Source organism: Macaca nemestrina, chromosome 9, assembly GCF_043159975.1.
Source record: "Macaca nemestrina isolate mMacNem1 chromosome 9, mMacNem.hap1, whole genome shotgun sequence".
NCBI lineage: Eukaryota > Metazoa > Chordata > Mammalia > Primates > Cercopithecidae > Macaca > Macaca nemestrina.
Window position 1 is genome coordinate 7,227,377 of NC_092133.1, and position 13,408 is coordinate 7,240,784.

Here is a 13,408-nt window from a genome sequence, read left to right on the forward strand (position 1 = left end):
CCCTGGGTTTGGGGAGGAAAATGGGTGGAAAGAGCAGTGGATCACTGAGAGCCGTCCTTAGGTGGAGATGCCAGTTAGGAGGAGAGAGATCGAGTCAGGGAAGGGCGTGGGGGCAATCCCGCTGAGCTCCACCGCTACTCTTTTTTAAGACAGATATCAACTGAGGATCTTTGTCACCTGTTTTTCACATTGAGCTGGCAAATTTCAGCATTTTCCTATTGATGTCATAAATTAATCAGAGTTTAGACACTAATGTTGATGTCCATGTTTGTGGCTATGTGGCTGCATCCCTGTAAAACACACACACACACACACACACACACACACACACACACACACAGACTTCTCTCTCTCTCTCTTTCTCTCTCTCTCTCCCCTTTCACTCTCATGCTTGGTCATTATCTATGACTGAGTTCAATAACTCTGGAAATTATACCTTCTGACCACCTGCTCTGGCATCATCTGGATCATCTAATTTGGTCAGTAGGTGACTCAAATTTTCCTCCTAACTTGGAATGTTTAGAGCTCGCCCCTGGGCGTGCACTAGAAGGCTGCCATAAGATGATGAAACACGCCAGGGACTGCCCTGCTGCCCTGCGACTGTGGCTGCCGTAAGTCTCCGCCTCTCCTCCAGGGCCCCCACAAGATTGATCATTTTTCCTTCCAAAACGCATTCAAGCTGTAGCAATGATAGGAAGTCACCTTTTCTGCCAAATGATTATTTAAAAGGAGTAAATATAGAACAGAGTTCTCTTCTTTAAAAAAATTTTTTTAAATTTTCCTCTTAATAAAAGTAAAAGCAACCCCATGCAGAAATAGGAAAATACGGAAACAAATAAGAAAATATTTATCTGTACATTTTCCTCTATTTTCCCCATGCATTTTAACATAAGACTGTGATGTAATTTAACTTTTGTAGCTCTCTTGTATTATTCTCTTGTAATATCCCATCATAAGCAATTCCTCATGTCATTTAAATTATTTGTAATTTGTATTTTTAATTTCTGCAGAATATAAGATGCAGTTGTGCAGTCAGGATTTACTTACCCACTCCCCTTAAAAAAAAAAAAAGCAGTGATTCTTGGTGGTTGTGAGGGAATGGAGAAAAGGGACTGGGAAGTGAGTGTTTACTGGGTATAGAGTTTCAGTTTTACAAGACGAAAAGAGCTCTTGAAATGGATAGTGGTGATGGTTGTACAACATTATGAATGCATTTAATACCACTAAGTTGTACACTTAAAAATGGCTGAGATAGTAAATGTTATGTGTGTCTCACCACAATTTAAAAATTGGGGAAGAAATAGATTCTTTCTGGCTTTTCAATGCTCTATGTCACACTGCATTGAGTTCTTTGTTTTTAGTAACTGCCTGGAAAGGCAAAAGTTTCACGATGCAGAATGAGAAAAGATCAGATTTTTCCATTTGTCTTTAAACTGTCTTCCCCTGTTGCTACATAATTGAGCAAGCTCATACATTGGAAAATGCGCTTCCATTCAGGATGAAATGCCCCTAGGCTGACAGTGACCGTGGCTCCAGATCAACTCAAAGGAGGAAGGCAGGTTTGCAGCAAATGCGGAGAGGACTGCAGAGTCTTCTGTGGGAAGCTGCAGCCAAAGAATCTTCGGGCAAGTCCAGCATAGGTTGCAGAGCAGCAATGGGGAAAAATTCAGGTTTCAAGGTAGAGATGGGAGGAGAGGCTTACTCTTTGGAGAAATAAATTGCTACAGGAATGGAGGTATCGTCACTCCAGTGGCTTAAGAGCCGATTCCTCTGATCATCTGCTACTTGACTCTTTCTGGCTTCAATTTATGAAATTACGCCCTTCTTAGAAATACCTCAAGGCATAAATATAAAGTTAAAAACAGTCAGTAAAAGCATGAAACTGTGAAAACAGTTACCAGCACTACAAAATCATCTTTGAAACATTTAAGAGAAATCAATATCTTAAAGCAGCATCTCTGGGAAAGAAAATGTGAAAAATGCGTTGTGTGGTGCTGGTCAGGAAATGGATGGTTCACCAAACCGAGACAAAACCCAGCCACGCATCTGACCTCTCTCCAACACGAACGTTCTACCGTAAATATGAGATGATTTTCATCCTCCTTTGAAATCAAATCTGATGTCAGTGAATTTTATTTTAGATGAAAGGAATCTCTTTGTAAAGACATGTTTAGTTAACCCAGTAGAAAGGAGGATGGAATGTCACCCTGAAATAGCTTAATTTGAGAAGATATTTGGCATAAAGGAGGTAATTACTCTCTAGAGAAAATTTGCCCAGTTTTAAAAGTAGTTGGCTGATTTAGGAACATTAAATAACCCCCCATCTCATCCCCTTCTTGGTTTCCGAGACCCAGAAGAGGAATGCAACACAAAATGATGTGTTAGGGGCTGAATCGTGTCCCCCCAACCCCCACTAAATTTATATGTTGAAGTCCTATCCTCTGCTTTCTCAGAATGTGACTGCGTTGGGCGGTAGCATCTTTCAAAGAAGTGATTAAGGTTAAGTGAGGTCATTAGAGTGGGTCCTAATCCAATCTGACCGGTGTCCTTATAAGAAGAAAAGATTAGGACCCACACATGGGGGCAGAGGACAGAGGGAGGACCATGTGAAGATGCCGGAAGAAGATGGCCGTCTACAAGCCAAGGAGCGGCCTCAGAAGAAACCAGCCCTGTGACACCTTGATCTCAGACTCCCAGCTCCTAGAACTGAGAAAAGCAGTTCAGTTGTTTAAGTCACGCAGTGTGTGGTACTTTGGTGCTATGCTAGCCCCGGCAAACTCACATAGATTTTTAAGAGGTTGGACCTTATCTTCAATCATTTAATGGGTCTCACTGAGAGCAGGGTTTAATACACAGAACTTCCCAAACAAGAGTGTCCTGTGTATTAAAGAGCAAAGAGTCATCCAGTGTTTCCTTTTCAATATCTCCCAGTTTGTTGTTTGGGGACTTTTGTCAAAGCTGAGACTACACACTGGGAAAATGCAGCACTTGGCACATAGTAGGTGCACAAATAAATACATGGAATGCACAGTTAAAGAGTTTGACCATGACTGTATGTTATGAATAATAGAATTGCACCTAAAAAATTACATGACTTCTACATTTCTATCAGCAAAATTTCAATGTATTGGATATACAATGAGTCATTTCTGTTTATGTAATTCAGGTAAACTCAAATGCATTCCGTTGTAAAGTCCACTGAAATATGGTATCGCTTTGATGTGAACACCCCTCACTCCTCTGTAGGTTGGATTATGTCGGATATCCACTCGTTTCTGCTGGGTCATGGGAAGAGTACCAGAGAATTACATCACACATTGGTATCTTGAGAGGGCAAATCGATTTTTCTTTGGAACTGGGCATTCATCAGTATTTGTCCCTCAGGAGCAGTGTCACCTTGACATCTTGAGTGACTCCAGAGCTTCAGAAATAAGTTCAAGTTCATGCCGTTCATGATTGCTCTTCCCGCATCCATTCACATCTCATAGAGTCAAAACATCACGGTCACACTTGCCAGGCCCCACTTAATGAAACGGTGGCTAATTCCTTATCCCGTCCTCTGGGCTGCTAGGATCTTCTGGAGGGACGTACAGGCCTGCAGCCCCTCAGCACAGCCTGGGGGCATCCCTCAGTATGCACAGCCCTGGGCTCTGACTGTGGCTTCAGGGCTCAGTCCAGACGTGTAGCCAGCGTCAGGTATTTCCCATTCCTGTCGTTCCAGGGTGAGATGACATTCACTCATTCCCAGCAACACACCCCTTGTTGATGCCAAGCTCACGGGTGTCATGGTGTCCTGAGCCTGAAGAATAGGTACTCTCTTGATAGTGGAGACCACAGTACAGGGAAGCCTGGAGGACTCCCCCCAAGAATCACCCCTGTTTTCTCCTTGCTTAGCAGCTGTGACAGCCAAAGGCCCTGTCCAAGGTCCTGTAGCCAGTATGGGAGTCCCGGCTCATGCTAGACCCCAGCTGGCCTGAGTCCTAGGCTGGCATCCTTCCCACCATATCCATGCAGAAGAATCACCTGGGAGCTGGTGAAAGACACAAATTCTAGGCTTTATCCCATAGATCCTGAGCAACCTAGGTCCAAGGAGGGAGAGGTCTAGAAATCTACATTTTTAACATGTCCTCCCCATCAGCACACACACACACACACACACACACACACACACACACACACACACACACCATCTCTCTCTCTCTCTCTCTGTCTCTCACTCACTCACTCACTCTAGGTGGTTTCTATGCAGGCAGTCCCTGGCACAAACTTTGGGAAACATTGCCCTATAAAATAAGACCTACACTGCAGTTTCCAAAGTGGGTCTTTTTTTTTTTTTTCTTCAAAGAGCAGTGTCAAAGGAGTTCCTACTGGGTGTGATTGCACTCCTCGTAGGGTACACAAGAACAATTATGATCAGAACTAAATTTAACTAAAATGGGAGGGACTGTGTACCAAGTGAAATAGGCACCAGGTGCATTTCAGTTTTCTTGTATGTAAACTACATCCATAAAAAGTGGTACAAGTGGAAAGGATTCAGGGTGCCACAGAAGTGTTGGGGCTGCAGGCTGGAATCTCACTGGAAGCTCTAAGAACACTGATGCCTGGGCCTGCCTGCCCAGGAATTCCAATGTGATTGTCTGGGAATGAGGCCTGGGCATTAGGGTTTGGACAAGTTCCCAGGTGACTGATGAACCCTGGGCTGACAACTACTAGAGAGGAAGCCCCACTTGACAGGAGTTCCAGCAGAGCTAGCCTCAGGGAAGCAACGCATGATATGATCTGGAAGTGTGAAGCAGCCGTTGGGCTAAAAGAGAGGGCTGAATGTCCCCTTTCATGACTCGGTGCTACTGCATTGACCGTTTTTTTTTTTTTTTTTTTTTTTTTTTTTGGAAAAAAAGTAGCCAGGGATATTTTGATTTATTTTTAAATGAAGTAAATTTTAAAATGACTCTCCTGCCTATTTCTTCTTTGTTGCTCATCTCTGGGTATCTTTTGAATGTACAACTTCCTATGTATCTTTTTTTAAAAAAACCACATATAATGTGACGGAGATTGTCATGCAAAACAAGCCAACCGTCTTCTCATGCCTGACTCTAAGGATACAGAGCCCCTCAGGCAGCTACGATCACACACTGGCCCTCCTGCAGCCATGTGGACTTGCCATGCCAAATGTCCAGCTAGTGGGAAACATGCAGTTATTTGAGTCAGCAAACATTAGTCCTGCCCTGAAGAAAATAAAAATGCTACTGTGCTTGCTGTCACCTCTTGGAATGAGCAAAGACCCTGCTTCCAACATACACAGGCCCTTCCTCTCCAAAATGTGTTGTCTTGAGAAGACCAGCAGCCTCACAACTTGTCTGTGTTTCTCAAAGTATGCGACCCAGATCACCTACATCAGAATCACTGGGATATCAGTTGAAATGCAAATGCCTGGGTGCCACCCACAACCTACAGAATCAGTCTCGGGGCCTGGGGAACCTGTACTTGTAACATCCCAGGCCATTCTCTGCATGTTGGGATTTGGGAGCTGCTGTGGCAATTGTTGGGCATCCAGTTATGTCCTCAGGCCCCCAAAGCAAAGATTATCTGCAAGCAGTGGGAGTTTAGTGGATACATACATCATTCCAGATCCTGTGCAGTTCTATGCAAGGATTCATTGTAAGCATGTACCGTAATGAATGTCTAAACGGAGGCCAGGACCCTGTTAGCCTTCACTAAGTGCTGGGGTGTAGTCCATTTTCCATGTTGTATTTTGTAGTGCTTCATACATAACCATAATAGAAACAAATGAGTACAGACCTGGTTAGATGCTTTGTTAAAAATCATAGCACACTCTTTTGGAATTTACATGAGCAATTTACCATTAGGACAATCTGCTGATTAGGAAAAATGAAACACCTTGGTCATTTAAAAATATTGGACAAAAACTCATGCAACCGATCATTGAAATGCAACAAAGCTACCTGTGCCTTGGTCCAGTGTCCCCATCCCCCAATTCTGATAGGTGAAATCAACTGATTGCCATAGTGTTGGTCTGGGCAAACGTGGGCATTTGATTTTTTTTTTTTTTTTTTAATGTGTGTGTGTGTGTGAGACAGAGTTTCGCTCTTGTTGCCCAGGCTGGAGTGCAGTGACGCAATCTCAGCTCACCGCAACTTCCGCCTCCCGGGTTCAAGCGATTCTCCTGCCTCAGCCTCCTGAATAGCTGGGATTACAGGCATGTGCCACCACGCCCGGCTAAATTTGTATTTTAGTAGAGTTGGGGTTCTTCCATGTTGGTCAGGCTGGTCTCAAACTCCCAGCCTTAGGTGATCTGCCCGCCTCGGCCTCCCAAAGTGCTGGGATTACAGGCGTGAGCCACCATGCCTGTCTGGGCATTTGATTTCTATGGTTTTGCTCTCTGGACCTTGACTTCCATGATGCCAAGCAGCAGGGAGCAACTGAATTAGAGTCTAAACCGGCAAATGTGGAGGACTGCGAAGGACCAAGGTAAGGAGAGGCCTCCTGGTAACCACCATTGCTGTTTCTTTTCAGGAGTGCTGACTTACCTCCCACATGAACCTGCGGCCCCAAATTCCAGCCCACCTCCAGAATTCTGTCTTTCCTCTCCATTGAGGATGCGAGCCTGTATTTGGGGGCTCCTGGGCTTGGTGGAGGTGGTTATCAGAATTAGATGATTCCCGTTGAGACATCATTAGATAAATTAAGAATAGATGCCCAGCAGAGAAAACCAATTCATGACTCAGGCCAATGTTTCCAGAACATGTAACTTGTCATAAACATCTAGTTTTCCTGCCTTTCCTGACATCTCTGAGCATCAGGTGTACAGTAAAAAGCCTTGGACAAGACATCTGAGTGTTATGAACCAAGTGCTCCAGCATCCTGGTGGCCCTTGAAAGAGAGTTTACTGTCTGTGTTTCAACAGACTGCTTGAATAATTGGAATCTTTTTCTATTTGCAGGAGACCCTGGCATCACAAAACACAAAAATGATTTCATCCTTAGTCATCTCCCAGATGATTGATGAGAATAAGCTGAGAGAAAACAGGGCCTCCTTGCCCCTGCCTTGTACGATTGGTCAGGCTCGTGCGCATCACACCAAGCAATCTCTGGCTAATCGCAGCGGAGTCAACATTCACAGGGCATTTGCGTTACTTCCGGGCAGATTAGGAATCCCAGCACCGTCAGATGAGCGAGGACCTGAGACAGAGCTGCCACCCAAAGAGGAGAGCCACTGTGGGGGTCCCCGCAGAGGGTTTGCATCCATCACCATCACGGCCAGACGCGTGGGCCCCCCAGCCAGCGCCCTGCTGTGGGGGACTGTTGGGGACTCTCTGTGCCCCAAGTGCAGGGCTGAGGACACACTGTTCCAGGCGCCCCCAGCTCTGGCCAATGGCGCCCATCCAGGTCGGCATCAGAGATCTTTTGCCTGCACAGAGTTCTCCGGAAACAGCTCCGTGGTGCGGCTGAAGGTTCCCGAGGCCCACACAGGGTTGTGTGCGAGACGCAAGTACTGGGTCACCCGTGTGGATGACAAAGGGACCAGTTTTTCTCCAGACACCCCACTGTCAGGAAAGAGCCCGCTGGTGTTCAGTTCCTGTGTCCACCTCAGGGTGTCTCAGCAGTGTCCAAATTCAATCTATTATGTAGACAAGTCTCTCTCCGTCCCCATTGAGCCACCTCAAATTTCCGGCCCCAAAATGCACAGATCCGTCCTGTCGCTCAACCTCAGTTGTAGTTCCCACAGATTGACAGCAGATGGAGTAGATGGCCTAGTGAACAGGGAGCCAATAAGCGGAGCCCTGAAGCAGGAGCTCGTGGAGGGAGACCAGGACCTCGTAGGCCAGCGCTGGAACCCAGGTTTACAAGAAAGTCACTTGAAGGAAACCCCATCGTTGGGGCGGGTGCATTTGGGGACCGGCGCATGTCCTTGGAGTGGTTCTTTTCCATTGGAAAACACAGAATTGGCAAATGTGGGAGCTAACCAGGTCACTGTAAGAAAAGGGGAAAAGGATCATGCAACTCATTGTCATGCCAGCGGTCATGCCAACCAACTGTCCATTCACATTCCTGGCTGGAGTTACAGGGCAGGTGAGTGGTGCGTGCATCTGCAGGAGGGTGACCTGTGTAAATGTCCTAGCAAGGTGCTGTTGAGTGAGTTTCTTATACAAAACTTACTCTAAGAGCCATTTCTCAGTAGACTTGCAGTGATCTGCTCTGCACATAGTTGACAACTGATAGCTCAGCATCGATGTCTGATTGGATAGATTTTTTTAGTTGACACTTTTGTAGATTGTAAGAGGCCTTCTGTCTAATTCTTGTTCCCAATAGTTCCAGACCATATGTAATGAGAAGGAAATGATAGCCTCCAAAGGAAGTTAATTTACAACATGCCCAAACTGCTTTCCAAAAGAGGGTGAGAAGAATGAAATGCCATTCGCCCCCAGATGTTTCATCTCTCTCGCCAAACATCTGCGTATTTGGAAGTGTCCAGATTTCTGTACTTTTTGCTTTTCAAGTTAGCCTCATTGATATAAAAGCTAGACTGCAAAGCTTCATAATGGAGTGTGTATGTGTGAATGTGTGCATGTGAATGTGTATGTGTGTGCGTGTATAGTAATTATAGGACATTTTCTAAATTAGGCAAGTCAGGGATTCTCTGTGCCAAATAGTAGCAGCAGCAGCAATTTTCTGTCCCCCTGGTTGTGTCTTCTGGGGCAGCTCGGCCAGGATTTGTTGCTGTTTCTGCCATTTCCAGGGTCGGGCAGAATTCCCAAGGTGGGCTGCCCTGAGGACTCTTTACCTTTCTTGGGAAATCAAAAGAGGAAAGCAGGCATTTTTTGGAGGAAAGAGGCCAGATTTCTTTCTTTCTGTGTGTAAACTTCTGATTTTCAACTTTTTACTTTCTACAAGAGGCTCTGGTTTATGAATTACTGAATTTCTATTTGGAAAAAGGTATTTAAAGATATTAGTATACAATTGAAAATGCAGAATGTGCATAATAATTTTACAGTACAACTTTGGTTCATTAAAGCTTTGTTAATAAAAATGACTAAAACATTTAAAGTTCTAATGTGTATAGAAATGTTAAATGATGTAATTAATGTTAACAAGTATATATATATTTAATGCACAGAGATTTTTAAGGCAATTTTGATATGGCTTTCAGATTGATTAAACCATTGAAACGCATGTCTTACAGACTTATTACAAGAAGGACAACATAAGCAGCTACCAGTGTTCCAAAGATAAATCCCACTTTAGTATTTAAAGAGATTGCTCAAGCTAAGCACTTCATCTTCCTTATTGATGATGATTCCAGAAATATACCACTGCATTGTTGTGTGTTACCCCAGTTAAAGCACATTCTCATTTTTTAAACCACGTTTCATGGTGTGAAATAATAATTTGGATTTATAGTACTTTTCACCAGAGGCTCTCCACAAATAATAAGAGCCAGATCTCAAACACTCATCTCAGAGGAGGGCAACAAGAGTGGAAACTTCCCCCAACTTACTTTTTGGCTTTGGTGGTGCAGAGAAGATTTTTTATTGTGATTTTGTGAAATGACTACTCCTGTAAGGGATTATCTTAGGCAAGTAGTGTAAATTCATTCTACATCCTATGGGCCAACATTCCCCAGAAAAAGCACATATCCCAGAGATTTGCGAGTGGCTTTAAGCCATGAGGCTTCATTCTACCATTTGAGGAAAGAGATAGTCACAGAGACTAGGGGAGACTTGAATACCTTTTTAATAATTTCAGTAGCTTTGGGGGTACAAGTGGTTTTTGGTTACATGGATGAATTATACAGTGGTGAATTCTGAGATTTTAGTGCACCCGTCACCCAAGTAGTGTATATTGCACCTGATGTGTTTTTTTTAAATCCCTAGGCCCACCTCTCGCCCTCTCTTTTCTGAGTTTCTAAACCCATCATATCACTCTGTATGCCTTTGCATACTCATAGCTTAGCTGCCACTTATGAGAACATACAGTTTTTGGCTTTCCATTCCTATGTTACTTCACTGAGAATAATAGCCTCCAGCTTTAACCAAGTTGCTGCATAAGACATGATTTCATTCCTTCTAATGGCTGAGTAGTAGTCCATGGTGTATATATACCACATTTGGAACACCTTTTTGTAGAGTTGCTGATCTGTTATTTCTAGCTCAGTGTATGTGGAGGAGTGACACTCTCTGAACTCCTCATCTGGGTAACTAGAGCAGCGGTTAGATTGGATGTTTTTCGAGATCCTATCAAGCTTCAAAAAATTTCAGCTCTATTTGCCTAAAGTGGACTCTGCAAAGAAAAGAGGCCCCATGTGATTCTGAGCCCTTCAGCCGCAAAGTCCAAAGCCACCGAGCCCTGGGGTGCACAGTGGGGCACTTGCCTCGGATGCCTACAAATGCACACCCTCACCTACACGTGTACCCCTGGCTGTGTGCTCCCTCACTCAGAAACTAATTTCCAGTGGACTCTATTTCTTCTCAGGTGACAAGAAAGCACATCTGTCCATGCTGTAGAATTCTGGCCTGAAATTTACCAGCACAGCTTATTGACTTTAATGACCACAGGCTATCCTCACACAATGTGCACGATGTTTGGAGGGTGAGCTTGCTGATCTTCAGTTTCAACAATACCTTTTAGCCATAATGCAAGAGATTTCAGACTGCAGCAGTGCTCATTAAAACTCAGAGGAACTGTTTATATTTTCCTGTCTGGAACTGGAATCCTATCTGAGACATTCTTGACAGCCTCCTGTGGTTACACATGCTATTAGCAGTCTTCATACTTCATAGTTATTGAATCTGATTCTTTTTATCTGAAGGATTCCAAAATACCTCATGAGCAGGATCTTCTGTTGGCTGGCTTACTGACATTCAGCTGCTTGGTGGGTGCAGCCTGGGAGATTCTACAAACAGAGGCAAAGCAATTTTAGTTCTAGTCATTATGTCATTGGACAGAAAGTTCTACAAATTGTATTCATGATTGAGCCTCCAGGATATGCACCCAAAAGATCAGATTAGGAAAAATGAGACACAAGCACGTCATGCAATTCAAATAGCTGTGTCTACTGAGACATAGCATTCCAATAGACGTGTGGGCACCTGCTCTCGTCTCGGGCTGAAGGTTAAGGAATTGGTTCTCTCTTTGCTCATCTCCTCGGTCCCTGTATATTTTGTCTTTACATCTCTACTGTTGGTAAGCATTTGGATAGCACCATGTAGGTGGGCATTGGACAAATCTTCGCATCTATCATAAAAAAATTTAATCCCCATTCTTGTCATCATCACCATCATCATCTTCATCATCATCATCTTATTCATAACCACAACATATGTTGTAGAAGTCCTAGGCGCCAGGCCCTGGGCTGCATCCATTATTTTGAGTCATTCAACCATCTGTAAAGAGTATCATTATCCTTATTTTTCAGACAACACAAATGAGGCTTGAAGAATAAATGATTTGCCCAAGTCCACGTGGCCAGTTGGTGCTAGAGCTGTGTACTAGTCTCCTGCTGTTCCCTTCTCAGTGACAGCCCCAGGCAGGGCAATTAAGACGGTGGTGACTCAGTGGCAGGCCCCACCTCCACTGCCACTGTCAAAGGTGGTATCTGAAGGCTGCTGCTTGTGAACGTCTGGAGTAATACTAGTATTTGGTTGCCAGTTACCGCGGTAGACTATTAGGAGAGTGAACTGCAAGTTAATTTATGAAAAAATGTAATAAGCCATATTATTTGATACAGTTAAAATGTATTGGCTCAGAAATCCTCCTCAGCCTGAAATCCAGTTCTTTGTGGTGGTCTGTGAAATATACCATGTTAACCCAAATGGTTCCCAACTCACTGGATGTGCATGCCTGACTCACTATTGACTTAGACACATTTCTTCCTGCCAATTTTATTGTGCATCTGTGGCTTAAATCTGAAGCTTTTCTCCATTTCTGAGATATCCAAGTAGAGGGAGCAAAATCTTCCAATGATGGTAGATGCTACTGAAGAAAAGATTGGTGAATGCACTGTCCACACCTCTTTGCGTTCACGTTCTATGGTGGACCCATGTTGCAACTCCTTCAGTCAGTGTACAGGCTTTGGTGGCATTGGTCTGAGATGTCCTCAGTGGAGTTTAGCATCACTAGTGAATAAAGATGTGGATGACTAGAAGGCAGAAATCCCTGCCAGGTCTCCAAATGAGCTCTGTGCCTACTCGCACTTAGATGGTACGGTACTGCCACATTGATAGCAGGAGAGGTTTATCTCACTTACACCACTCAAGGGAAGATAACAAACCATGCACACATAAACCAAGCCTACTTGGAGGAGAGAAGCCTGCATTAGACTCCCACTCTCATCCCATGAAGACTTTTTACTAGAGGAACCAGAAGATATTTTACAAATGTGATTTTTTTTTTCTTTAATGATCTATAATTGGGATCAGCAACCTTTTCTTTTTCCCTTTTTTTGTGAAGGGCCAGATTGGGAGAATGTGTGTTTGGCTTCACGGGCCGTATGGTTTCTGTAGCAACTACTCAACTAACAACTCAGTCTTCAGATACCACCTTTGATAGTGGCAGTGGAGATGAGGCCTGCCATTGAGTCACCACCACCTTAACTGCTACTCTGCCTGGGGATGTCACTGAGAAGGGCACAGCAGGAGACAACTTGCTGTTGTAGTGCAAAATCAGCCATCAACAATGCATAAATACATAAGTGTGGCTGTTGCCAATAAAACTTTATTTACACTAACAAGAAGTGGGCCAGATTTGACCTGCAGTCTATAATTTACTGACTTCTGGTCTAGTATTCAACTAAATCCATCCCCTAAGGTAAACTTTACTCTGTTTCCCAGTATTGCATATTAGATTCTCTAGAAATCAGACTCTGAGGTGGAGATGAATGGTCAGGGTATTTACTGGGGAGTGTTCTGGGATACAACATCCAGGAAGCGAAGCAGGACTGGGCAGAGGGAGAAGGTGTTCTGTGGTGCAGTCATAAGCAAGGCCTCTGCCAGCCACTTAGGGAACTCTGAATCTAGGATAGGCCTTCAAGGTTATTCTGAGTTTCTGTAAGGGGACTGGGCCCTTATATTTCCCGGGAAGGTATGTGACCTTGGGTGAGGGAGCTCTCTTCAGTCAGCCAATTCCTATAGGGTGGATCGCCGAGGGCACTCTTCCTATAGGACTTCCAGCAGCTGGGGGAAGAAGCTCTTCTTTCCTGAAGGGAGATCTGAGCAGTATAATGCAGTGTCCATCACAGCTGGCCATTCTGCCATTCAGTCTGTGTTTTCCACTCTGTCATTCCATAATGCTCTAAAATAAGTCAAGGATCTTGCTAGGCTAGACCCGGGGCAGGGGATTGGTGGTGAGCGCTATAGGCCTTAGCACCTGTATGAGGAGGCTAGTGCATAATT

General features: G+C 44.2%; 1 protein-coding gene across 9 annotated transcripts in view; it reads left to right on the forward strand.

Annotated features, from left to right (window-relative positions):
- C9H10orf90 (chromosome 9 C10orf90 homolog) overlaps nucleotides 1-13,408 on the forward strand; it is a 238,172-nt gene that overhangs the window by 159,430 nt on the left and 65,334 nt on the right. For 8 of the 9 annotated variants that reach the window (XM_071068928.1, XM_071068927.1, XM_071068929.1 and 5 more), the window contains one exon: nucleotides 6,962-8,090. In XM_071068928.1, the coding sequence (XP_070925029.1) occupies nucleotides 6,962-8,090 (1,129 nt within the window). Of the gene's footprint in view, nucleotides 1-6,961; nucleotides 8,091-8,757; nucleotides 10,477-13,408 lie in introns of those variants that run through there. The other variant, XM_071068930.1, reaches the window with a different exon arrangement.